Source organism: Cyprinodon tularosa, unplaced genomic scaffold, assembly GCF_016077235.1.
Source record: "Cyprinodon tularosa strain WSP-4 unplaced genomic scaffold, ASM1607723v1 ctg913, whole genome shotgun sequence".
Taxonomy (NCBI): Eukaryota; Metazoa; Chordata; class Actinopteri; order Cyprinodontiformes; family Cyprinodontidae; genus Cyprinodon; species Cyprinodon tularosa.
This window is the reverse complement of record NW_024039689.1, coordinates 190,554-215,070: the sequence shown is the minus strand read 5'-3', so window position 1 is coordinate 215,070 and position 24,517 is coordinate 190,554. Positions and strand designations below refer to the sequence as shown.

Here is a 24,517-nt window from a genome sequence, read left to right as displayed (position 1 = left end):
ACAGCTGATCCAGACGCTGCTGCCTGCGTCCTCACTAGAACTATAGAAAGTAGATCAGACAGCTGATCCAGACGCTGCTGCCTGCGTCCTCACTAGAACTATAGAAAGTAGATCACATCAGCCCGGTTCTGAAGTCCTTCTTCTGGCTTCCTGTAGCTCAGAGAATAGACTTTAAAATCCTTGTGTTAGTCTAGAAATGACTGATTAGATCAGCACTTCAATCCATAACAGATCTATTTTCAGTCGATCTACCTCTGAGACGTAGATCTTCGGGGCTGAGAGACATTTAATATCATCAGCGTTCTGATGGCATTTTAGGATTTTATCAAAAACATCATTAATGTGAACAAATAAGGGATAGTTGTATTAACCATAAATATAAGCAGAGTTTTATTGGGGCCCCCAGGAGCTTGGGGCCCCAGGCAGCTGCCTAGTATTGCCTGATGGTAAATCTGCCTACTAACTAAGGTATTATTAGTTTAAGGTTATCGTCCACCTGTTTGATTTTCTTTACTTCCTGCTTTATTGTGTTTTATCTTTATTTGCTTTTATTTTTCCTTACACTGAATTGTTCTGTAGAAATAAACTTGTTTTGCATTGAAAGCGTCACACATTCCTTCACCTGTGAGATTAAAGCTTGAATGTTCAGTTTATCTAGCAGGACTTTTTCTCTTCAGACTTTATGAAGAAACTTTGGTGGATAAATAGAACCAGGCAGTGAAGAGAAGAGCGTCCAGCTGTGCTTCCTGGAAGACAGAGGAGACTGAAGGAGGCCTTCTCTTTGCTGTTTACAGCCCCTCCTAATGACTGACGTCACTTCTCTCCACCAATCACTCCCAGCTTTGATTCTGCATCCTTTATAAATGGGAGTGTGTGGCTGTCTGTCTCTCCATTGATGCTCCTCTGAGCTCCTCCAATCATCCTCTGCAGCCTTCTTCTCCTCCTCTGGGTTCTCCTCTCTTCTGCTGGAGCCTCCCGCCATGCAGCTCCTGGTTCTCCTGTGCGTAATGGCGCAGCTCCTGCTGGCCGAGGCGCGCATCGCCAAACGCTTCGCCATCGACTGTCCGGAGAGCTGCGACAGGTCTCAGTGCCCGCAGATCCCCGCAGACTGCCTGGCCGGGGACGTGCTGGACCGCTGCGGCTGCTGCCCGGTGTGCGCCTCCGGGGAGGGCGAGCCGTGCGGCGGCGCCGGGGACCCGGACTGCGCAGAGGGGATGGAGTGCTTGGTGACCGACGGCGTGGGGGCGTCCGCCACCGTGAGGCGGAGGGGCAAAGCCGGCGTGTGCGCGTGCAGCAGCTCCGAGCCGGTGTGCGGCAGCGACGGGGTGTCCTACCGGAACATCTGCGAGCTGAGGCGCGTCAGCAACCGGGCCATGAAGCTGCAGCAGCCGCCCATCATCTTCATCCAGAGAGGAGCCTGCGGGAAGGGTGAGAGGAGGCGGTGGGTGCGGGAGGATGGTCAGGGTGCGTCTTTAGGAGGACAGGAAAGTTAGGAGGAAGGAATAAAGGAAAGAGTCTGAAAACAGGGAGAAAAGTTCCACAAATAACATTAGAAACAGAAGAATCATCTCCAACTTTCTTCCTCTTCACTTTTTCTGATTTAAAGATGATTTTTATCTTTACTGTGGGAATAAGAAACGATTAGAACTGTTCCTGAATCTAGTCTGTTTGATGCAGAACTTGAACCTGTTGGACTGTTTATGTCCAGCTTTGGTTTATTGCTGAATCAGCAGCTGGTTCAAACCAGATAAAGTAGAAACAGCTGAGCTATGAGGAGCTGCGGTGTCTGTGTGGGCAAAGTCTGACAGGTTCCTGAAAAAAACAAAACAAACTTCAGGTCATCTCAGCTGGAGCTTCATCTAAGCCTGAAAACATCCAGTCAGAGCAGCTGCAGCCTGTTGGCAGGAGAACATCCTGATCAACCTTCTCCATTCTCTCCTGATCATTTCTGGGTTTAATGGTCATCCCTGCTCAGATACCAAGGGAGTAACTTAGTGATGAAAGAGGGTTGGGGGGGGGGGGGGCTCTGAGGGTGGGGGCTGATAGACCAACAGTTACTCGACACAAACGCTTGCAATAGGTTTTATATTTTCCATAAATTGAGCTCGAACATCTATTTATTGAATTCTTTCCTATTGTTGGGAACAGACTAAAATACACTGATATTTATATTTATGGGCAGATTGTGTCACGGTCTTGGTTCTGTTTTAGTTTTCTTTTGAGTTTTCACTTTGATCCCTGTTTTTGTTTTCTAGTTTTATTGGTTTAATTCAGTGGCGGCTGGTGAAAAATATTTTTGGTGGGGCTGATATAGCCTAGTGTATGTCTCCAACTAACCCGGAATAAGAATTCAAATAAACAATTGGACAATACATACAATTTAACAGTAATGATTTAATTTACTATATAATAACAGTAACAGTGATGATTTGGGTCACTGTGACGGGGTTCTTTGGCCTCCAAGAATCCAGGCTCAGTCGGGTTACCGGTGTTGGTGATTTATTGAGCTCAAAAACTCAAAACAGGGTGCAAAAGAAACTAAACATATACAAGATCCTCTGGGCCTCAGCCTCCCTCCAGTTACCAGCAATGGAACAAAGAAACAGAAAACAAAAATGGCCGCTTTTCTTCCCACAGCCCTCATTAAATAGTTTAAGCCCCTCACCTCAGGCTCTCTTATTTCTGATTTCTTCTCATTAATCAGTTTTGTCCATATATTACCTCCACAAACAATTGATGTACAAAAACAAATAATTTTTACAACTTAATTCTTTTACACAGATTCATTGACTTATTCAATTACACCAAACTGGGTTTGAACCCAGCAAAGACGCAGCCAGACTGAAGATGACAAGTCCCCGCATAAACACGTACACACCCACACCCCCCCCCCCACACACACACACACCCACACCCCCCACACACCCACACATACACACACACACGGCTAACCCCACTGAAATATTAAGTGTGCACCCTCAATACGCCAGCAGGTAACCAGGACAGCTTGTGTGTTTTAAGTTCATGGAGCTACTGGTCTCAGCGCGAGTGTATTGGTCCTCACAAACACAGTATAACAGGAATGTGTGTGTGGCGCGCAAAGTTAGAGAGGTTGTTTTAAGCGACGAGGTGGATTCGTCACAGTCACAATAACCATGACATGAAATGTTCATATCCTACAACAGGGATGTTCTTCTGGCAAACGGGTAGATAAATAAGGATCTCACCGAATTTGGTGGAAGCTGCATCTCGCTCGTTACATTCGCCATCTTCCCTCTAACTGTCTGCACCTGAGCTTGGGTTCAGAAGCCTGTTAAAGCGCAGTATTTTCAGCGCCCCAAGACCATAAAGTTCCGAGACGCTGATTGGCCATTAAATTCACCTAGCAATAGTACATGATTGACAGATTCTCTGCAAATGTGGGTCAGTCTGATCAGCGCCCCCAGAACAGAGACGGTAGGAGTCTGTCTGTGGAAATCCACAAATTAATGACAGTAGATAGGGAAATGTAGTTTATATAATTTGTTTTGCTTATAGTTACACAGTCTAGAGAGTAAAACTGACATTTATGAGTTAATTTCTAAAAATATATTTTACGTTTCTCTCTTCTTATCAGGGAGGGCGGTGCCCCAGCGCCCCCTATGGGCCGGCCGCCACTGGTTTAATTCCTATTTTGTGGTGTTTTCTGGATCTATTTGAGTTCTTAGGTTTTTCTAGGCTGCCCTCTGCTGCCCTCTTGTGGTCTCCTTTCCTCCTAGCTCCTTCTAGCCTCCTCTGTTCACACCTGCTCCCAATCAGCTCATTAGTCCAGTCTTTGTTCGGTCTCCCATATAAACTCTCCCTGTCCAGTTCCTCAGTGCTGGTTCCTCGTCTTTTCCAGCCTCTCCAGGTGAGTTTTTCCCATGAAGTTTAGTGTTTTTTGGTTCCTTGTATTTAGTACTTTAGTTTTTGGAATTTCTGCCTCAGTTTTTTAATTAAATCTCCAAGAACTCAACTCTGCCTCGTCGCCTCTGCATTTGAGTCCTCAAAACCTCAACCAAACCCTGACAGTTTGACATTAATGTATAAAAATAAGCGGATAAGTTGCAGCCGATTCCAATGCCAACAGCAAAATCTCATGCCTCCCTAGTATGGACAGAATTTCACTTTCATTCATCCAGAAAAATGTGGATTGATTGATTGGATGTTTTCCCTTTCAGCTCCATCAGGGATTATCTTCCTTCAAAAGCAGCAAAATCAAATTTAGAAATGTGTCCCATGAGAGCCAAAGTCCACACCAGTCCTTCAGAAAGTTTAGCCGCTGATAGATATACAAATCCTAGAAACACAAACCGTTGTCTCCTGGTTTGCAGCATCTATGCACATGTTTGCCTCATTATGCAACCTCTTCTGCAAACAGCAGATGAGTTACGTCTGCAGTTTATATAAACGTATCGATTAGAGCAGCAGAAAGACGATCAGGAGCTCAGTTCATCCTCCATCCGTAGTCGGCAGTTTTCATCATCATTAATTAGTCGATGTTTTCATAAATATATCAGATGTAAAAATCCAGAAGTTGCAGCACGGCTCTAGTTCATCCTAAATGTGACCTAAGGGGGGGGGGGCTTCCCAAACACCAGTTCTTTGTTCCTGGTCCCCCCGCCGCCCCCTCCCCGGAGCGGCGCCTGGCTCTGCAGCTAACTCTACAGCGGGCCGTTTTCCAGCTCCACGCTCACGCCCTCCATGTTATCTTAACAGGGTCATAATGTGTGGATGCCGTGAGCTGTGGCTGGTAGCCGCCCCTGTGTGGCTTCCAGAGCTGCAAGTCATGCAAGACTCACACATCCCAGAGACGCTGCAGCTGCAAACACACCGACATGCTGAGGCAGACAGATTCTCTGAGTCAGACATGGTCAAAGTCAGCCAAGGCATCCTCTGCTTCTCCATGTTTCACTGCTGATCTTTGCTTTAAGGTCACAGACAGAAATCTGCTGTAACTCCATAAACAGAGACAGATGCAGGTCAGATTCTATTTATCCTAGATCTGGACATCAGGATGTTTCCTCAGTCCTTCTCCGTGTGCAGAGCTGTTTGGATTAAGGGACAAATTAAAAAAAAATTTTTTTTCATAGACTCTCCTCATTTAGGAGCCAAACGGATTCTATACCAGAAGATCTGCAGGAAATGAGTTTAATGGGAAAGTGGAGTTTTTGATTCCTTCTTAGATCCTAGAAAAGCTCAAAGCTCCTCATCTCCCAACACGCTGCAGCTGCTCAGGCTGCCAAACAGGTTGCTGAATTCAGTTCAGTTCTATTCAGTTTATTTCTATAGCTCCAATTCCCATCATGTCATCTCAGGTCACTTTCCAGTTCACCAGATCATCCAGTCAGATTGATTCAAAGTTTTCTATCTAGGGAAAACCAGCTGATTGCATCGACTCATTGACTCTTCAGCAATCCCTCACACTAAGCATGCTTGTAGCGACAGTGGAGAGGAAAAACTCCCTTTGAACAGGAAGAAACCTCCAGCAGAACCAGGCTCAGTGTGAGCGGCCATCTGCTGAGGCCCACTGGGGTTCAAGGAGACAGAAGCAGACATAGAAAAAGAAGCATAGATACAAAAGGCAACTGTCAACCAGCTCCACAGGCGGCCCCGTCCAGGAAACACACAGCCAGGCAGACGAGCTCCGAGCCAGCTCCCATGTCAGAGGATGAAGAGAGCACATCCAGTTAGTCACAGTCAGAGAAACAGGACTACACTGGAAAACAGGCCAAGCTCCAACATCTAGAAACAAAGGTGTTGATGGCAGCAGCACAGCTGATATTTCTCTCCAGGATGGAGTCACAGTCACCATCCTGAACAGGCTGTTTTCTGACTGCATCTCTTCAGTTTGTTTATCAACTGTTTATTCCAGCTGGATCAGCTGGACTCAGATCCTTCAGTTGAACCAGTTAGAAATGCGGAGGCCGTTTCACACACCTTACTGCACCTGACCGCACTTGATCTCTTTGCATATTCTCTCCTGAATACAAACCTGGATGTTTTCCAGAACTGATCTGACTGCAGCAGGAAGTGTTTGGATCAGCGACTCGGAGCTGATTGACCACAGATCGCAGGAGGGTGGAGTCCAGATGATGGATCTGACCTTTAGCTTGAATCCATTTCCTGTTTGAGCCCAAAGTGCCGCTGCAGACCAGGAAGCAGAAAAGGAAACCTGAAGTCATTGAGGAGCTGCTTGGGGCAGCTAAAGGTCCCAGCAGCGCCTAAACAGCACTGAAATGAGGCGTGGTGGTTGCCATGACAACAGAAAGGAGGGATTTCCTGTAATGAGATCTGGAAGCAGCTGGAATGTCCCTTAGTCTTTCTTTCAGCCAACAGCCATCAGAACATCTCATCTGAGTCTAAAGGTCAGCGTTAGCGTAGCTAGCGTTAGCGTAGCTACATCAGCCTGCTCAGGGGGAATGTTTGCAGCACAGAAATGTCTGACTGGATCTAATTGGAAAGGAAAGTCTTAACATCAGTGAAAGAAAAGAGATCACTTCCAGATGTTTTAGGTCAGGAACAAAGATGAGTGAGAGGAGAACAGACCTGCTCCAGTGTTGGACATGTTACTGATTACCTCCTGAAGCTCTGAGGGAGAAGCAGAAACACATCAGCTTCGCTTCATGAACCACAGCTGCTCACTCGTCCCATGTTTGGTCTCCTGTTTGGGTCCATGTGCAGCCATCTGAATCTACGATAACTCTTGTTTATACTTCCAACCTGGCAACCCAGCAGCACATCTATCACAGCTTCCTCTGTGGTCCTCGTCTGAAGCCAAACCCAACGCCATGAGGCCGCTAACTGATCCTGTTCTCTTTCAGCTCAGCAGAACCCCGACAGTCTTCGCTACAAATACAACTTTATCGCTGACGTGGTGGAGAAAATCGCTCCTGCTGTTGTTCACATTGAACTCTTCCGCAAGTAAGAGAGAAAAAAGGTTTGAAACGTCCCAATGAATGATCCTGTCAGGATGTTGACCCTTTCTGACCATTTTCTCCTCAGGATGATGTTCTCTAAGAGGGAGGTCGCCGTGGCCAGCGGCTCTGGCTTTGTTGTCTCTGAGGACGGACTGATCGTCACCAACGCACACGTGGTCGCCAACAAGCACAGGGTGAAGGTAGGCAAAGATCCTGGAAATGAAACGACATCTGAAGGCAGAATGACAGATGATGGAGACTTCATCACCATCCATCCATCAGTCATCCGTCCATCATCCATCCATCATCCATCCGTCCCTCCATCCGTCCCTCCATCCATCCGTCCGTCCGTCCGTCCGTCCGTCCCTCCATCCATCCGTCCGTCCATCCATCCATTCATCCATCCATCCATCCATCCATCCATCCATCCATCATCCATCCATCCGTCCATCCATCCATCCATCCGTGTGTAATTAACAGCAGTTTCTTTCATTCTCCTGCAGGTGGAGCTAAAGAGCGGTGCCACATATGACGCTAAGATCAAAGATATTGATGAGAAGGCAGACATTGCTCTCATTAAGATCGACGTACCGGTGAGTAAGACCTAATAAGGTCAGTCTTCCTGTCGGTCTGATATCTTCTGTAATTCTTCTAGTTGATGAACTCTAGGTCTGCAGCATATCAGGGGCCCCAATAGTCAGCAGGTGGAATAATGGGCCCCTGATGCCGCTGATAGATGGTCTCGTAATGGCCCTCATTACCTACCTCTGCAGCTGAAATGCAGGATAAAAAGTAAGACCCTGATTTCCTTAGTGTCTTCCTGAGCTCAGACCTGCTTTTGGTCTCCAACTGGTTTTGGATCCCAAACAAGAGGGTCTGTAGTTCCTCCAGCCTGAACAGACAGAACCGTCCTCGATCTGCACGGCGAACCCTGCAGACAGAACCGTCCTCGATCTGCACGGCGAACCCTGCAGACAGAACCGTCCTCGATCTGCACGGCGAACCCTGCAGACAGAACCGTCCTCGATCTGCACGGCGAACCCTGCAGACAGAACCGTCCTCGATCTGCACGGCGAACCCTGCAGACTGAACCGTCCTCGATCTGCACGGCGAACCCTGCAGACTGAACCGTCCTCGATCTGCACGGCGAACCCTGCAGACAGAACCGTCCTCGATCTGCACGGCGAACCCTGCAGACTGAACCGTCCTCGATCTGCACGGCGAACCCTGCAGACTGAACCGTCCTCGATCTGCACGGCGAACCCTGCAGACAGAACCGTCCTCGATCTGCACGGCGAACCCTGCAGACAGAACCGTCCTCGATCTGCACGGCGAACCCTGCAGACAGAACCGTCCTCGATCTGCACGGCGAACCCTGCAGACTGAACCGTCCTCGATCTGCACGGCGAACCCTGCAGACTGAACCGTCCTCGATCTGCACGGCGAACCCTGCAGACAGAACCGTCCTCGATCTGCACGGCGAACCCTGCAGACTGAACCGTCCTCGATCTGCACGGCGAACCCTGCAGACTGAACCGTCCTCGATCTGCACGGCGAACCCTGCAGACTGAACCGTCCTCGATCTGCACGGCGAACCCTGCAGACTGAACCGTCCTCGATCTGCACGGCGAACCCTGCAGACTGAACCGTCCTCGATCTGCACGGCGAACCCTGCAGACAGAACCGTCCTCGATCTGCACGGCGAACCCTGCAGACTGAACCGTCCTCGATCTGCACGGCGAACCCTGCAGACTGAACCGTCCTCGATCTGCACGGCGAACCCTGCAGACTGAACCGTCCTCGATCTGCACGGCGAACCCTGCAGACAGAACCGTCCTCGATCTGCACGGCGAACCCTGCAGACTGAACCGTCCTCGATCTGCACGGCGAACCCTGCAGACTGAACCGTCCTCGATCTGCACGGCGAACCCTGCAGACTGAACCGTCCTCGATCTGCACGGCGAACCCTGCAGACAGAACCGTCCTCGATCTGCACGGCGAACCCTGCAGACAGAACCGTCCTCGATCTGCACGGCGAACCCTGCAGACAGAACCGTCCTCGATCTGCACGGCGAACCCTGCAGACAGAACCGTCCTCGATCTGCACGGCGAACCCTGCAGACAGAACCGTCCTCGATCTGCACGGCGAACCCTGCAGACAGAACCGTCCTCGATCTGCACGGCGAACCCTGCAGACTGAACCGTCCTCGATCTGCACGGCGAACCCTGCAGACTGAACCGTCCTCGATCTGCACGGCGAACCCTGCAGACTGAACCGTCCTCGATCTGCACGGCGAACCCTGCAGACTGAACCGTCCTCGATCTGCACGGCGAACCCTGCAGACTGAACCGTCCTCGATCTGCACGGCGAACCCTGCAGACTGAACCGTCCTCGATCTGCACGGCGAACCCTGCAGACTGAACCGTCCTCGATCTGCACGGCGAACCCTGCAGACAGAACCGTCCTCGATCTGCACGGCGAACCCTGCAGACTGAACCGTCCTCGATCTGCACCGCGAACCCTGCAGACTGAACCGTCCTCGATCTGCACGGCGAACCCTGCAGACAGAACCGTCCTCGATCTGCACGGCGAACCCTGCAGACAGAACCGTCCTCGATCTGCACGGCGAACCCTGCAGACAGAACCGTCCTCGATCTGCACGGCGAACCCTGCAGACTGAACCGTCCTCGATCTGCACGGCGAACCCTGCAGACAGAACCGTCCTCGATCTGCACGGCGAACCCTGCAGACTGAACCGTCCTCGATCTGCACGGCGAACCCTGCAGACTGAACCGTCCTCGATCTGCACGGCGAACCCTGCAGACTGAACCGTCCTCGATCTGCACGGCGAACCCTGCAGACTGAACCGTCCTCGATCTGCACGGCGAACCCTGCAGACTGAACCGTCCTCGATCTGCACGGCGAACCCTGCAGACTGAACCGTCCTCGATCTGCACGGCGAACCCTGCAGACTGAACCGTCCTCGATCTGCACGGCTACCTTTTATTGTTTGTTCCAAAAGTATTTCCGGATTTTACTCCCAGGTACGGATCTGCTGGTAGAGACTGAAACAAGCAGCAGGAAGTTTTCTCCTGTTAGAACTTTGCTTGGTCTGTTTGATCTGACATAACCAGTAAACTTCTCCACTGAGATCAATAAAGTCAATCGGTCAATCTTTCCTCCTACACTGATATTTACAGTGAGAGGAATCTAAATATGAAAGATACAGCCGGTAAAGTTTGGAGGTTAATAATAAGTTTTCTGTCCCATTTGTATAATTTCACATGAACATGCCCATCAGGTTTATTTCCCCGCTGTTCTGTAGCCCAGGTTCTTGTTTTCTAACTTTCTACGTCTCCCATATTTCTCGCCCTGCTTCTATTTTATGAAACAATGTGATTAATTCAGGTATTTATTCTTGCGGTTTTGGTAAAGAGACGAACGTCTGGCTTTAATTTCTACCCGGTGGGATTTCACAGGCGAGGCGCCTCAGGAAAAAACTCGATGAGTCACCAAAGAGGCGGAGCATGGAGCCGTGGGCCTGTGGATTGTTTTGGTCCACACACACCTTAACAGCTTTACATGCAGAATCTAAACAGTAAAGACATAATCTGATAGATAATTTGGTTCCTTTCTGTCCGTCAGAGTTTGTTCTCTGGTTTATCGGTCAGACGTCAGAGAGATGTCATATTTCCTGATTTGCAGGGTTTCAGGCTGGACAGTTTACTCCATTTTTTCGAGGAGCAGTAAATCAAAGCAAATGAAGTCCAGCTGGGCTTATGAAAGCAGACGCAGCGTATTATGCAACTCTGAGCTGGTGTGTCAGAATCAGTCCAACTTCAGGACTATTTAAAGCCTGAAAACGTCTGAATTGTGCGTCTGTAGAACGTCGGTTAGAGAAACCTGAAGAAAACATTTCCAGACGGTCTGGATGAGGCCAAACAGAGGATCTAAGAAGAGATGGAAACGTGTCGCCTGCAACAATCTCTCATCATCTAGAATTCCTTTTTATTTGCAGCTCATAGTGGGTTAGGGGCCACTTTAGAGACTGCATTCATGATTTATTCTTTTACAAAACAAAGACGTCATCATACCATGAGTGGAGACGTCTCCTCTGGACCTGAGCGTATCATGCAGACCTTTAGCTCCTCCCCTTTCCTCCTGTTTGCCTCCAGCTTCAATCCAGAGTCTGCAGGTTTCTAAGGATTAAAGCTACAGGGGAGGATTTTCACAAGTTTTTTAAAAGACCTGCCCTCTCCAGTAAAAAAAAAATGCACATGCACAACCCTGTACCCGCTCCCGAGAAGGAACGCCTGTTAAACACGTGCAAGAGCGTGCACGAGCCCATTTCTCCTCGTGCACGCTCTGTTTAAAAGTTGCTGCTTGCATCGTTCATACAGGTTTACTTTTCAGAAGATGATTTAAATGAATTTTTCCACTATGTCAGACTAAGCAGCGCTCAGTGAAAATGGGGACGAGCGCGTAGGACGGCCTTACGTAAACATATCACCAGAATGATTGACACTTAGGAGGACCACTGATTGAAATGATCCATCTAGAAAAACAACATCCTCCACTGCAGAATATGAACTCAGCTTCAAATCATAAATCAGTTTCAGTTCATTTTAAGTGTCCTGTTTCCAAACCTCACAGGAAGAATGATTGGCTTCAGATTATAATCCATTAAATCAGAATCGGTAGATTACGATGCCTGTAACTCACATAAAAACTGCGGTTAATCTGCGTTGAGCGTCGTTTGCTCTTTTTCTGGTTTTTGAAACCTGCCAGGAATCCAGATGTTACAGAAGGAACCGGTTCTGGTTTGGTGAGCAGAATTGTTCTTCTCTTCGCTGCCTCCTCTACCTTATGGGTCTCACCTGGTTGTTTTCCTGCATTTCTGTCATCCGCTGCTCTGCATAGAGATGAAATGCTGGAAGCAGGAGATTGATTTCTGTGTAAAATATGATTTCATATTCAGTAGAATTAGTTTTTTTCCAGTCTGGATTGTTTCAGATGTTTGGTTGCTGAAATCAAATGAATGCCAACAGGCTCCTGCAGAACTTCTAACCTGGACTTATGAGAAACAGGTTTTATGGAACCTTCTTCCTTTGCTTTCAGCTCCTCTGTGCTTATTTTGGTCTCTCCAATAAAGCATAACTGAACATTGTCAGAGGTTGAGGTTTACGTTGCTGCTGCAGCAGATCTGCAACTTTTAGTCCTTGGGCAGTTTTAACTTCTGCTTTTAACAACCTGCATGTCGGCTGTGATGAGAGGAATGGTGCTGCCTTTTGCTCTAAGGTCACGTTAGCAGCAGGGTTCCCTTTAATCCCCGAGAACTGAGAACGTCCTGCAGCTCAGTGTCACACAGCTTCCAGTAATTGCAGCTGTGCAGCGCTAAAAGCAGGTGAGGCAGGTAGACGTGTAGCTGCACGCTCAGGAGGACAGAGAGGCTTTAAGCTGATTAAAGAAGTTTGATCTCCTGCCATTCATGCCCACCGTGGGTTCAGTTTGTTTCCTTTCTGGATAGAAGCAAACTCTGGGAAATGTGTGACTGCATCATTTTAAAGAGTTTGATAAGAAGTTAAAGTGAGAGAAGATCCGGAGGTTTAATGTTCTACATGTGGGACGCCTGTTTAGTGCAGGAAAGGTGGACGAACTGAAAACCTCCACTTGGCTGAGAAGTGTCTCACATACAGCGTTTTATTTATCCGCAGGTAAAGAAGTTTAGTTCACTGGAACAATGTTGGTTTGAGTTTCCAGCTTTGCTCACTTCTGGCATCTGCAGCATCTCCCTCTGAAGCGCGTGCAGACTTGCTTAATCTGTATCCTTTCAGAGAAGCCCTGTGGGCGTATATTCCACCTCCATCCCGTCGCAATCATGTTCCATGGCGCGTGTGGAAACTGATCGGATTGGCTCCAACAGGCCTGGATGTAGGATTAAAGATGAGTGATGTGAAGAAGTCCAGCCTGGCAGTCAGCTCCTCACAGGAAGTCTGAGGACCACCGCAGGGTTCTAAGTCTGAGACAAGAGCCGCAAAAATCACAGATAAATGCAGAGCAGAAAAATAAGGACGATGGAAACTAAAGATGAAAGATTTTGACAAAAAATATTTTTATTTCTATCTTTATTTGCTGTAATGTTTCATCCTGAGCTTTCAGTGCTGTGAACTGTTGGGACTGACTCGTGGTTTACAAACTGGGATACATGGGTTAAAACCAGTCTATCCAACAGCGAGGCTGTTCAGCTGGTCTGACCCAGTAACAACAGCAGATTTAGCCACAGCGCGACTTCAAACAGGTTCCAGGAGGAGGAGCTGCTCCCAGCGAACGGCTGGATGGAGGCTGGATGGAGGCTGGATGGAGGCTGGATGGAGGCTGGATGGAGGCTGGATGGAGGCTTGATGGAGGCTTGATGGAGGCTTGATGGAGGCTTGATGGATGAATGATGGAGGCTTGATGGAGGATTGGTGGATGAATGATGGAGGCTTGATGGAGGATTGATGGATGAATGATGGATTCAACTTTCTGCACAAATCTTTATCTTCCAATCAGGTCAATAAAACCGAGTCTGGTCAGAAGATCAGACTCGGTTTTATTGATTCTCCTTTAGTGATTATCAGATGAAAGTTTAGTGACTCTGTTAGAGATGATGATCATTAAAACCTGCGTCTGTGAAGTTGGGGTCAAGATGATTGATCTGCTTGGAAATCAGCTTGAACAGTTTCTATAGCTATGAAATAAAAAAGGAACGAGTCAGAATGAGAGAAGAAATGCTTCTTTGGGTTCTCTTCTGTTTGGTGTCTGGCTCCTGCCCTCCTGGTGAGGCCCCCTCTGCAGGCCGGGAGGAGAACTGCTGGGTCGCTTCGTTCAGGTCTAATGAAGGACCGATCCTGGACCAGAACTGAACCTGTTTGCAGGATAAATGGAGGTTAGGAAGCAGAACAAGCTTCTTCCAAACATCATTTAACTCCACAGACTGGAGGCTGAGTGAAAGATGGACAGCAGTGATTTTGAATCCCACCTCCTGTTTCAGTAAAGAAGATCCTGCTTTCCTCCAGGTCTCTGGGATCAGCAGCAATATTGTTTTATTTTTATTCAACCTTAATATTTGGAGACGTTTTCCTGAGATGATGATGGAGGATCATAAATCTGGAAATAAAAAGAGAAGAAACGTGTTTTTCTCAGCATTTAACAGAAGTTTTCTGCTTTAAAGTTATTCAGTCCAAAGTTCTCCTATCATCTCTGCTCAGTCACATCTTCCTGTCATCCTGTCCTAAATATATAAGATGATAATGAAGAATGAGGTTTTTATGGATAATGGTTCAATCGAATTGTTTCTTAATGGGTTAAAATCAACTGGGAAAAAGTCATTTATTAAAATAAGTGCATTTGTTCTTGGATTGAGGAGGTAAATGAGTCTCTGCCAATGAAACAAAGCAATTTATATTTAAATTAAACACAATTACATTGTTTTATTTTAAGGTCATATTATCGAATTATCTTATTTTAACAGTAAAATACGCATTTCATTGGTAAACTGTCTCATTTACCTTCTCAAATTAAGGGTAAATACACTTAATTTAAGACATTTTTACTTATTTCTAGATCCTTTTTCCAGTATGTCGCAGCAGCAGCGTCTAGTTTATCCTGCTTTCTGCAGAAGATGATCATCCAGAGTTTCAGACACCATCTTTATGCGTGATGGACGGTGAATTATAAAACATGCATTTGTTAACGAGGACGATAGAAAGTTATGTAGAGAGCAAAGCGAGAAGCAACAGAGCTAAAAATCTGAAAATCCAGCTGCAATAAAATCCCCTTTTTCTCAGCTTCAGGCTCGACATTTAATTAGTTTTATCACAAGTCGTAACTCATTCAGACCGCAGGATTCAAACACACCTTCCCACCCACCCACCCACCCAGCCAGCCTGCTCCTCCCCCTGTCAGTGTTTGAGCTTCTCTGGAAACACCATCATCTGCTGAGCGTTTGCAGCATCTGTTCCTCTCCTTCCTGTCCGCTCAGCCGCTGTTGCATCTCAGTGACTCTTCCTGCAGCCTGTTTGTCAGCATTTCTATTATTTGACCAAGACTGAGGCTGAGAGAGGAGAGCAGGAACACCTCTAGATGCCCTCATCCTCACCTCAACCTTCTTATTAAACTCCAGAAAGTGGGTCAGTCTGTGTGTTGAGTAACCGGCCTGAAGGCTTGTTATTTAACAGAGGAAATGGGCGGCAATGAGTGAGCAGCAGCCAGGCTGACTGCACGCACATGGAGACAAACAGGCGCTTGTTATGCTTGGAGGAGAGCAGCTGATGCTAACGTCTTCATCACAGATGTTTTCTATCTTAGCTTTTCTGCTTCCCGTCACATCTGCACCCAGAATGGGTCAGTAGGACGGCAGAGGAGGCTGGCCGGCCTCCAGAGTCTGCAGCTGAAGGTTCTCCAGGTGTCACATGGACTAAATGGGTCAGAGACACAGGAAGTGGAGCTGGAGGCTGCAGCTCTGCAGCGGAGAGAAACTCTGATCACCTGGAGGCTTTCCCACAGGTGGAGCAGAAATGAAAACTAAAGGGATATTTCTAAATATATAAAGCTAACCGTGCATTCCAGAAAAGTTCAAATCAATCCTCTGGACTTTGTTTCCAAGTTTGAAGACGTTTCTCTTCCATCCAGGAAGATTTTTTCAATTCCAAATGTCAGAAATAGCGTTTAGTTCCAGGTTTTATCCAGCAGCCCAACAAAGCCTGGTTTTAGTTTAGAAAACATGCAAATAGAAACGGATGAACGGGTCCCCCCCTTTGGAATGGGGGTCGTTTGGCTTCTTTGTTAGCCTGCAATGCCCCATACCTGTCTATGTCTCTGAAAGGGGGGTCGTTAGAAGGAATAGTTGGTCTGGCTGAAGAGGTGAGGTCTTCTGTTCTCCTGTAATCACGTCCCTCTCAAACCACATGTCTTCTTTGTCCAGAATGTGAACATTCTGGTCCTCCAAAGAATGTCCTTTGTCCATCAGGTGTAGATGTAGCGCAGAGTCTTGTCCAGAGGAGGGCGCTCTTCTGTATTGGGCCATGCGTCTGTGGAGAGGTTGTCTAGTTTCTCCAATATAAAGATCAGAGCGTTCCTCCCTGCATTGAGCTGCAGACACTCTGCTCAGATTAGGATGAACTAGTCTCTGTTTGGTTTAAAATGTTCTGGGATTTAGTGTTTGGAGAAAATCCTCCTGCATTTTTCAGAGACTCCAGCAACACATGGGATGGTGTCTTCAAACTTGGAAACAAAGTTCAGTGGATTGTTTGTTTTTTTACATTTTTTGGAAAGACTCTGACCTGGATGAATCTGCAGCAGCATGTCTAACAGGGCATAACTGACATATCTGTAACCATAGGAAAATATCATGAGTCAAGCTGTAGAGTGCAGCTCAATGCTCCAACAAACACCCAAATTATAATTATTATGCTAATAGAACTCATTTGGAAGGATGAACTCTTATGTTAGAAACATTGCAAAAAAAGTTTGAAATCAGACAAACTAATTCAGGAAACCCAGATCCAAACTCCAAGATGGCTGCGGCTATAAAGCCCAGACTGCAAAAAGTTTCTAGAAATAAGCAATAAGTTTATTTAGCCTTAATTTGAGCAGCAAATAAGACAACCTGCCATGGCATCAGTATTTTTACTCTGAAAATAAGATAATTAGATAATATGCACTTGAAATTAGACAATGCAGTTATTTTTTTAGTTTTTATTAGCAAAGTGTCTCACTAACCTCCTCAATTTAAGAGAAAATGCACATATAAGAAAAAACTATGTATTAATATTAGCATTTTTCCCAGTGAGATCAGCTCTGTTTGGGTTCATTAAGCAGATGTTGGAGAAATTATGTTTAGATGAATAAAAACATCAGTATAAACTAAAATGGAAGAAAAGTATCCAGAATTGTTTATCTTGTGAGCTGCTGCTGGAGGTTGGATGGATGATGGGAGGTTTTGTTTATTCTAAGGGCTTCTGGGGTCTAAACGTCCCCCAGGTTCTCTGCACGGCTTTCAGACACTCTGAGGGGAATAAATGCTGATGTTATGGAGGAAGGCTGAGCTGCAGCCACCAACCAGGATCTGCTGCTGAACCTCAGCCTGACCTTCCATCAAAGCGGCCTGTCCTGCTTCCCAGAAAGCCTCTCCCTGATGCTGTAATGGGTAACTGGTGACACAGCAGCACCAGATGAAGCAGGAAGGCGGAGTGACGGCAGATTCCCCAAACATTGACCATATTCCTGAGATCTCCCACTTCTTCCCTAAACCAGCTGCAAACATCCAATCCGGTGGATTCTTTATGGGCTCATGGGCTTTCTGTCAGGGAATCAAACCATAACACTTTCTCTTACAGGAACTAGGAAACAAAGTCAGTTAAAACTTCTATCTAGTTTTAGGGGAAATCCTGCAGGTGATCCATTTCCTGCCAGCTTCTCCTCTGAAGCTAAGCTGGAACAGACCTGGAAGAGCAGTCAGGGTGGAGGAGGAGGACCCCTCCCTGATGATGACCCCCTCCCAAAACCATGACGCCAGCCTCTCAACTAGCTGATTTTGGCTCTTTGTGTTTTTATGGCCTGTTTTCAGAGCTGACCGATAAAGCCTTCCCTCATCTGGTCAGATAGAGATCAGAGGAGAGTGAGGAGCTACAGGTCACCTCTGAGCCGCGGCGGCAGGTCACCTCTGAGCCGCGGCGGCAGGTCACCTCTGAGCCGCGGCGGTAGGTCACCTCTGACCCGTGGCAGGTCACCTCTGACCCGTGGCAGGTCACCTCTGAGCCGAGCCGCGGCGGCAGGTCACCTCTGAGCCGCGGCGGCAGGTCACCTCTGAGCCGCGGCGGCAGGTCACCTCTGACACGCGGCGGCAGGTCACCTCTGAGCCGCGGCGGCAGGTCACCTCTGAGCCGTGGCGGCAGGTCACCTCTGAGCCGCGGCGGCAGGTCACCTCTGACATGCGGCGGCAGGTCACCTCTGAGCCGCGGCGGCAGGTCACCTCTGAGCCGCGGCGGCAGGTCACCTCTGACCCGTGGCGGCAGGTCACCTCTGAGCCGCGGCGGCAGGTCACCTCTGAGCCGCGGCGGCAGGTCACCTCTGAGCCGCGGCGGCAGGTCACCTCTGACACGCGGCGGCAGGTCACCTCTGAGCCGCGGCGGCAGGTCACCTCTGACACGCGGCGGCAGGTCACCTCTGACCCGTGGCGGCAGGTCACCTCTGAGCCGCGGCGGCAGGTCACCTCTGAGCCGCGGCGGCAGGTCACCTCTGACACGCGGCGGCAGGTCACCTCTGACCCGTGGCGGCAGGTCACCTCTGAGCCGCGGCGGCAGGTCACCTCTGAGCCGCGGCGGCAGGTCACCTCTGAGCCGTGGCAGGTCACCTCTGACCCGCAGCGGCAGGTCACCTCTGACCCGTGGCAGGTCACCTCTGACCCGTGGCAGGTCACCTCTGACCCGTGGCGGCAGGTCACCTCTGAGCCGCGGCGGCAGGTCACCTCTGAGCCGTGGCAGGTCACCTCTGAGCCGCGGCGGCAGGTCACCTCTGAGCCGTGGCAGGTCACCTCTGACCCGCAGCGGCAGGTCACCTCTGACCCGTGGCAGGTCACCTCTGAGCCGCGGCGGCAGGTCACCTCTGAGCCGTGGCAGGTCACCTCTGACCCGCAGCGGCAGGTCACCTCTGACCCGTGGCAGGTCACCTCTGACCCGTGGCAGGTCACCTCTGACCCGTGGCAGGTCACCTCTGAGCCGCGGCGGCAGGTCACCTCTGAGCCGCGGCGGCAGGTCACCTCTGAGCCGTGGCAGGTCACCTCTGACCCGCAGCAACAGGTCACCTCTGACCCGTGGCAGGTCACCTCTGACCCGTGGCAGGTCACCTCTGACCCGTGGCAGGTCACCGTTGAGCCGCTGTCCTGAAGTCACCTTGAGGATCCTCCAGCCTCCCCTGCAGCTCCTTCTGAGAATCCTGCACCCTGAGCTCCTGCCCTCATATCAGCAGCTGTGGTGGTTGGAGGCGTGGCCATCGGATGAGCTGATTCAGTTGTGTCTGTTTCCCACATGGCAGGAAGAAAAACAAGCTTTTAGGCCACTAGGGGGAGCCCTTCCTTTACTCTCCTCTTCCTCCACATAGCAAAGCACCAGAATGTGCACACAAAGCTGCTAATCTAAAGATGCTACTAAATGAAAAATATAACTGGAGATGTAACTACTTAGAATGAGCTGCAGGAATCAGTTTGCTGATGATCCGACATTTCCTCACACCAAGATGGAAGATAATGAAGTTAAGCTTTTTAAGATAATCTAGCTTCTCAGGATCCAGTTATTTTAAAACATTACACAACCAATGCAGACTGTCCTCTCTCTGATTTTCCTCCTTTGGACTCGTTCTTCTTCCTGAACCGTATTTTCTGGTTCCCCCTGTGCTGCTGCAGACCAAGCTGCCTGTGCTGCTCCTGGGCCGCTCCGCAGACCTGCGTCCTGGAGAGTTTGTGGTCGCCATCGGCAGCCCGTTCTCCCTGCAGAACACCGTCACCACTGGGATCGTCAGCACCACCCAGAGAGGAGGGAAGGAGCTGGGCCTCCGAAACTCAGACATGGACTACATCCAGACAGACGCCATCATTAATGTGAGTCATCATTGGAGGTTGGAGATCCAGATCTCTGCTGCTTCAGCCACACAGACTGAGATTAGATGAATCTGTTCTGATGAAAGCAGGAAGTTAGAACATTCTGAATATAAACCTGGGTAGAAATAATAAGGCTTCTCCACCATCTGCTTCCCTTTCTTGCAGTATGGGAACTCAGGAGGACCGCTGGTCAATCTGGTAAGTTTCATCCTGTGAATGTTTCTCTATAGATTCTATTTCTGCAATGATTCCAGACATGGTGGGACTGGGAACACGTCAGGAAACACGGTGATCTTTCCTGAGGCTCCATCTGGAATCCCTCCGCCTGAACAGACAGTCCTGGTTAAAGTCATAAACCCTGATATCGCCATGGTTACCGTGTTTCCATGCTACCATCCTACCAACCTAATGTCTCTGGATTCAACGTCAGCCTCAGAGTATTAGGATCAGGTGTGGACTTTGACTAGACCATTCTCCAGCTTTCTAAGGCATTCCATTATTAACTAATGATTGTTAGCTGATGGTTGTTAGCTGATGGTTGTTAGCCGATGGTTGTTAGCCGATGGTTGTTAGCCGATGGTTGTTAGCCGATGGTTGTTAGCCGATGGTTGTTAGCCGATGGTTGTTAGCCGATGGTTGTTAGTTGATGGTTGTTAGTTGATGGTTGTTAGCTGATGGTTGTTAGCTGATGGTTGTTAGCCGATGGTTGTTAGCCGATGGTTGTTAGCCGATGGTTGTTAGCCGATGGTTGTTAGCCGATGGTTGTTAGCCGATGGTTGTTAGTGCCCTAGACAGGTCGCCAGTCTGTCCAGACCTTTGGTAGAAATGGCGCCTTTAATTCCAGTTTGCAGTAGAGAACAGAGAAAACTACAGAGTTTTCAATGTTGTGTTAATCTGTTTATAGTCTAAAAAGAGGAGCCAGCAGTTTATTTGAGGAAATAAAGGTGCAGAAGTTAATTAGTTGGTTAATTAGTGGTTGTGCAGCGGAGTGCGGCCGGCACTGCTAAGAATTAAAATTAACTCTCCCTGTGGTTTTAACTAACGATGAGGATCGCGGCAGGTATAACATTCCTGCTGCTGCTACGCTAGCCAAAAAACATTTTGGCTAGCGTAGCAAACGTCTAGAAAGTTAGCAGTTAAATATTGGATGAGTGATCATCCCAAGACTACGGAAGAGGATTAGGGCCACTGAAAAAAAAAAGTTAAATGATTTTTAAGTTTTATTTCAGTTTAATATGAGAAAGAAGTCAGAATTCTGACTGAAATGGCATATTAGCTGTTCTATGAGCCCTAATGCAGCCTGGTTAAAAGCCCTAGAATGAAACCACAGCTTTTCTTCCTTTTATGGTTTGATCATGAATATTTAGATGAGCTGTGCTCTGATTGGTTGGTTTACAACGAGCCAAGCTGCTGAGCAAAGACGCATCATAGCAACAAGCACTCACTCACTGAAACATCAGATTGATGATATGGTAGGGGGACCAGACGTCCTCTTTTTCCTGGACATGTTCTACTTTTCACGCCTAAAAAAAATGTCAGGGGGGGATTTCAAAATCGTCCGGGATTTTGGTCGCCTGCAGTGCAGCAGAACCGAGCCGTCAGCTCCGGGGCTGGTCAGAGAACCCCGGCAGACGGGGGAGGGAGCCAGCGGAGGACGGAGCGACCGAACCCGATCCGGTGACGGTAGCCTGGACACCTGCGGCCCTGTGCTTCCCCCCCCCCCCCGCCTGTCTTACCGCCCCCTGGAAATTTAGAATTTGCAGAAAAATGTGGCGTCGATGGCGTTTGACTTCTCCGTACATCAGTCGTTTTTCATCTATGACAACGGAAACTGCCCCTCTACGTCCTCCTGGGGTTCTGGAAACCCTTGGCAGCCAATCAGCTGCAGGCTGCTGAGCTGTGTGTGTTTCCCCTGCAGGATGGAGAGGTTATCGGCATCAACACTCTGAAGGTCACGGCAGGAATCTCCTTCGCCATCCCATCAGACAAGATCCAGCAGTTCCTGGCAGAGTCCCATGACCGGCAGGCTAAAGGTTAGCTTCACCCCGCTCAGCACTGGTGGACAGAGGGATCAGGACTGATGGGAGCCTCCATCAGTCCTGATCCTGCAGGGATTAAAGTCTACAGTGAGACGTTTTCATCCAGTTTGTCACATCAGCTTTGCTGGTTTAAGTATTTCCCTTTGAAGGATGCTAATGATGCTGTGTTTGTGTCCCTCAGGGAAAACCTTCCCCAAGAAGAAATACATCGGCGTCAGAATGATGAGCCTCACTCCGTCGTAAGTTTGTGATCCAGACCGGCATCATGGCTGATATCAGACTGAAAATGTTTCTGTTGAGCTTTAAATACCTGCTGCTGGTTCTGAACTGCAGCCGGTCAGTGATGGAGACGGAGTGAGAGTTGGAGAAATGGCCAGAATTAGACATCAAGGTTTCAGAGTGCTGAATGCCACAGCATTGACTGCATGAGACACAGAGTGGGTCAAATATCTACAGACCCAGTTTTTCATGAGACTCTGGCTGCAGACCTGCACTGTCGGGACCGGAAGTTTAGGGAATAGCACGCGGCATGTGTTTGCTGCCAGATTAGGGTTTATAACCGTGTTAATCTGAGCATAGGAGCAGTTTAAATTATACAGTGAGCAAAAATCCTCATAGGACAGCTAACCTTCATTGTCATATAAAAAATGTCCTTTAGACCAGCGGTCCCCAACCTTTTTAGCGCCACGGACCGGTTATATGTTAGACAATATTTTCACGGACCGGCCTTTAGATACGATCAAATAAAGTGATACGACTGGCATAAAATCAAATACGAACAGCATTAAAATAAACTCACCATTATGTTGAATTAGTGAGAGCCCTGAGCTTGTTAATCGGAGACAATGACACACGAAGTGCGCTCCTGATGTCCAGTCTGCTCCGTAGCTTTGTTTTGGTCGCTGTAACCACAGAAAATCCCGCTTGTGCGGCCCGGTACCAAATGACCGACGGACCGGTACCGGTCCGCGGCCCGGTGGTTGGGGACCGCTGTTCTAGACCAAATGCCCTTTTCCATCCAGCGATCTAAATACAGAGACTTATTTCTATGTAGCACATATCTATTATTCAGCATAACAACACTTGCTAGCTTCACAGGCAGTTTATCAATGCTAGCTTTTATTTTAGAAAGGCTCTGAATCAACTTGGCAGGAGACCTCATGGTGCAGGTCTGCAGCCACACCCCTCTCCAGCTTTTGGCCGTGCATACAGCAGGAGGCAAAAAAAACCCGCTGGTCAATGAGAGATAAGGAGGCGTGTTTAAAGTCGTAGGGAAATCATATTTAAATGTCAAATCATTCTGTTCACGGGGATGGACGTCTGTGTCTTCGGCAGGCGTAGAGCTAACAGAACTGGCAGCGTTGCGAGGCAAGGGCTCAAACATGTACGGCTGGAAGCCTTCTACACCAAACCAAGCTTCTGCCGCCCTGGCGTCCTCTTCCACAACATCTTCGTCCCCGCTTTCCTCCTCTAAATAAAAAATGGATGACGGAGGAGACTCATCCACGACCTCCGACACTAAACTCTCCTCCTCTTGCATGTTTCCGCTGTCCATAGCGTTCCTTGACAGCGTCGTTTCTAAGTCACCAATTTAGTGCTACTTGGTCCCAATGGAATTTCCCATTGGGAACCTGCTAGCACTAAGATGCTAACTGCTTAGCAAGATGCTTCAGAGAAACCAGCCACAACCAAACTTGCTTGCCAACATTCCGCCACAACAATCCCGCCCCCTTGGTAATCGACCAATCACATTCACTTTATTCACCTGTAAAGTCGGGCACCACTGGGAGAATTTGGAAATGCAACGATTGGAACGGCCGCTTCCCTACGACTTTAACATCTAGCGATACATTTATCTCCGATCAGGACAGACTGACTGTGGATGATCCCACTCAGGGTGACGTTTTGTGGGTTTTTTCCCCACCAGGCTGGCGAAGGAGCTGAAGGAGAGGCATTCAGACTTCCCAGACGTCGCTTCAGGGGCGTACGTCATCGAGGTCATCAGCAGAACTCCAGCTGAGGCGTGAGTCTAAATGTTTGAACTGATTCTGAGATGCACAGCCGGAGATTTTGAAAGAAAATAGACTTTCTAAATTCCTCTCTGTCTGAAAGCAGCATTAAGGGGGATTAACAGCAGACCTGAATCCGTTCTTGGCTCAAACCTTCAGTTTTTCTGTTTCTGTGCTGCTGGTCTTATGGCGTTAACCATTGTCCAATAGAATAGTGGCTTCCTCCTGATTGGCTATGCTTTGAGTCAATCAGGGTGAAGCAGAGAGCTGTTTGTTTCTAACCAATGGGATCTCTCTGTGACAGAGCCGGCCTGAAGGAGAGAGACGTCATCATCAGCATCAACGGAGAGCCCGTCGCCTCGGCGAGCGACGTCAGCAACGCCATAAAGCGGGACGACAAGCTGAAAACGGTGGTGAGGCGGGGCAACGAGGATGTCATCCTCACCATTGTCCCCGAGGAAATTGACCCTTGACCTCTTACCTGACGCAGCAGCCAATAAGCATCAGAGCTGAAGCAGTCAACCAATGGTGGGCTGGCCTTCGGAGCTTCTCGACCAATCAGGAAGTCTTGATTTCCTCGGGCATCAGTCGGAGGTTGCCTGAGTGCCAGGCTGCACCCAGGAACGTCCCCTGCTCTCTAGAGCCCCCCGCTCTGAGGGGCCCCTTCCTTCCCTGCCATCTTGGCTCTTCTCTACTCTGCAATTACTCTCCATCATCAATCATCTTTATAACCTACTAACATCCTGCCCAGAGAGGTTACTGCAGGTCACCGTAGTTCTTCATGTACAGCACGTTCCCCTTCAGGAGGGAATCTTTTTCTTAAAGTGTTTTTTGACTTTGTGTTTGATGACAATGTTGTCAAAAAGAGGGAATAAAATTATTTTTGAGAAAAA

At 48.6% G+C, this 24,517-nt stretch overlaps 1 protein-coding gene across 1 annotated transcript; it reads left to right on the top strand.

The window, feature by feature from the left end:
* The first annotated feature begins 883 nt into the window (after positions 1-883).
* htra1b (HtrA serine peptidase 1b) lies at positions 884-24,517 on the top strand. Its single transcript, XM_038274421.1, has 10 exons — positions 884-1,428; positions 6,843-6,942; positions 7,024-7,138; positions 7,442-7,531; positions 19,382-19,576; positions 19,742-19,774; positions 21,495-21,609; positions 21,797-21,854; positions 23,543-23,638; positions 23,929-24,517. The coding sequence occupies exons 1-10, from the start codon at positions 981-983 to the stop codon at positions 24,095-24,097; spliced, it is 1,419 nt and encodes a 472-aa protein (XP_038130349.1). The 5' UTR covers positions 884-980; the 3' UTR covers positions 24,098-24,517.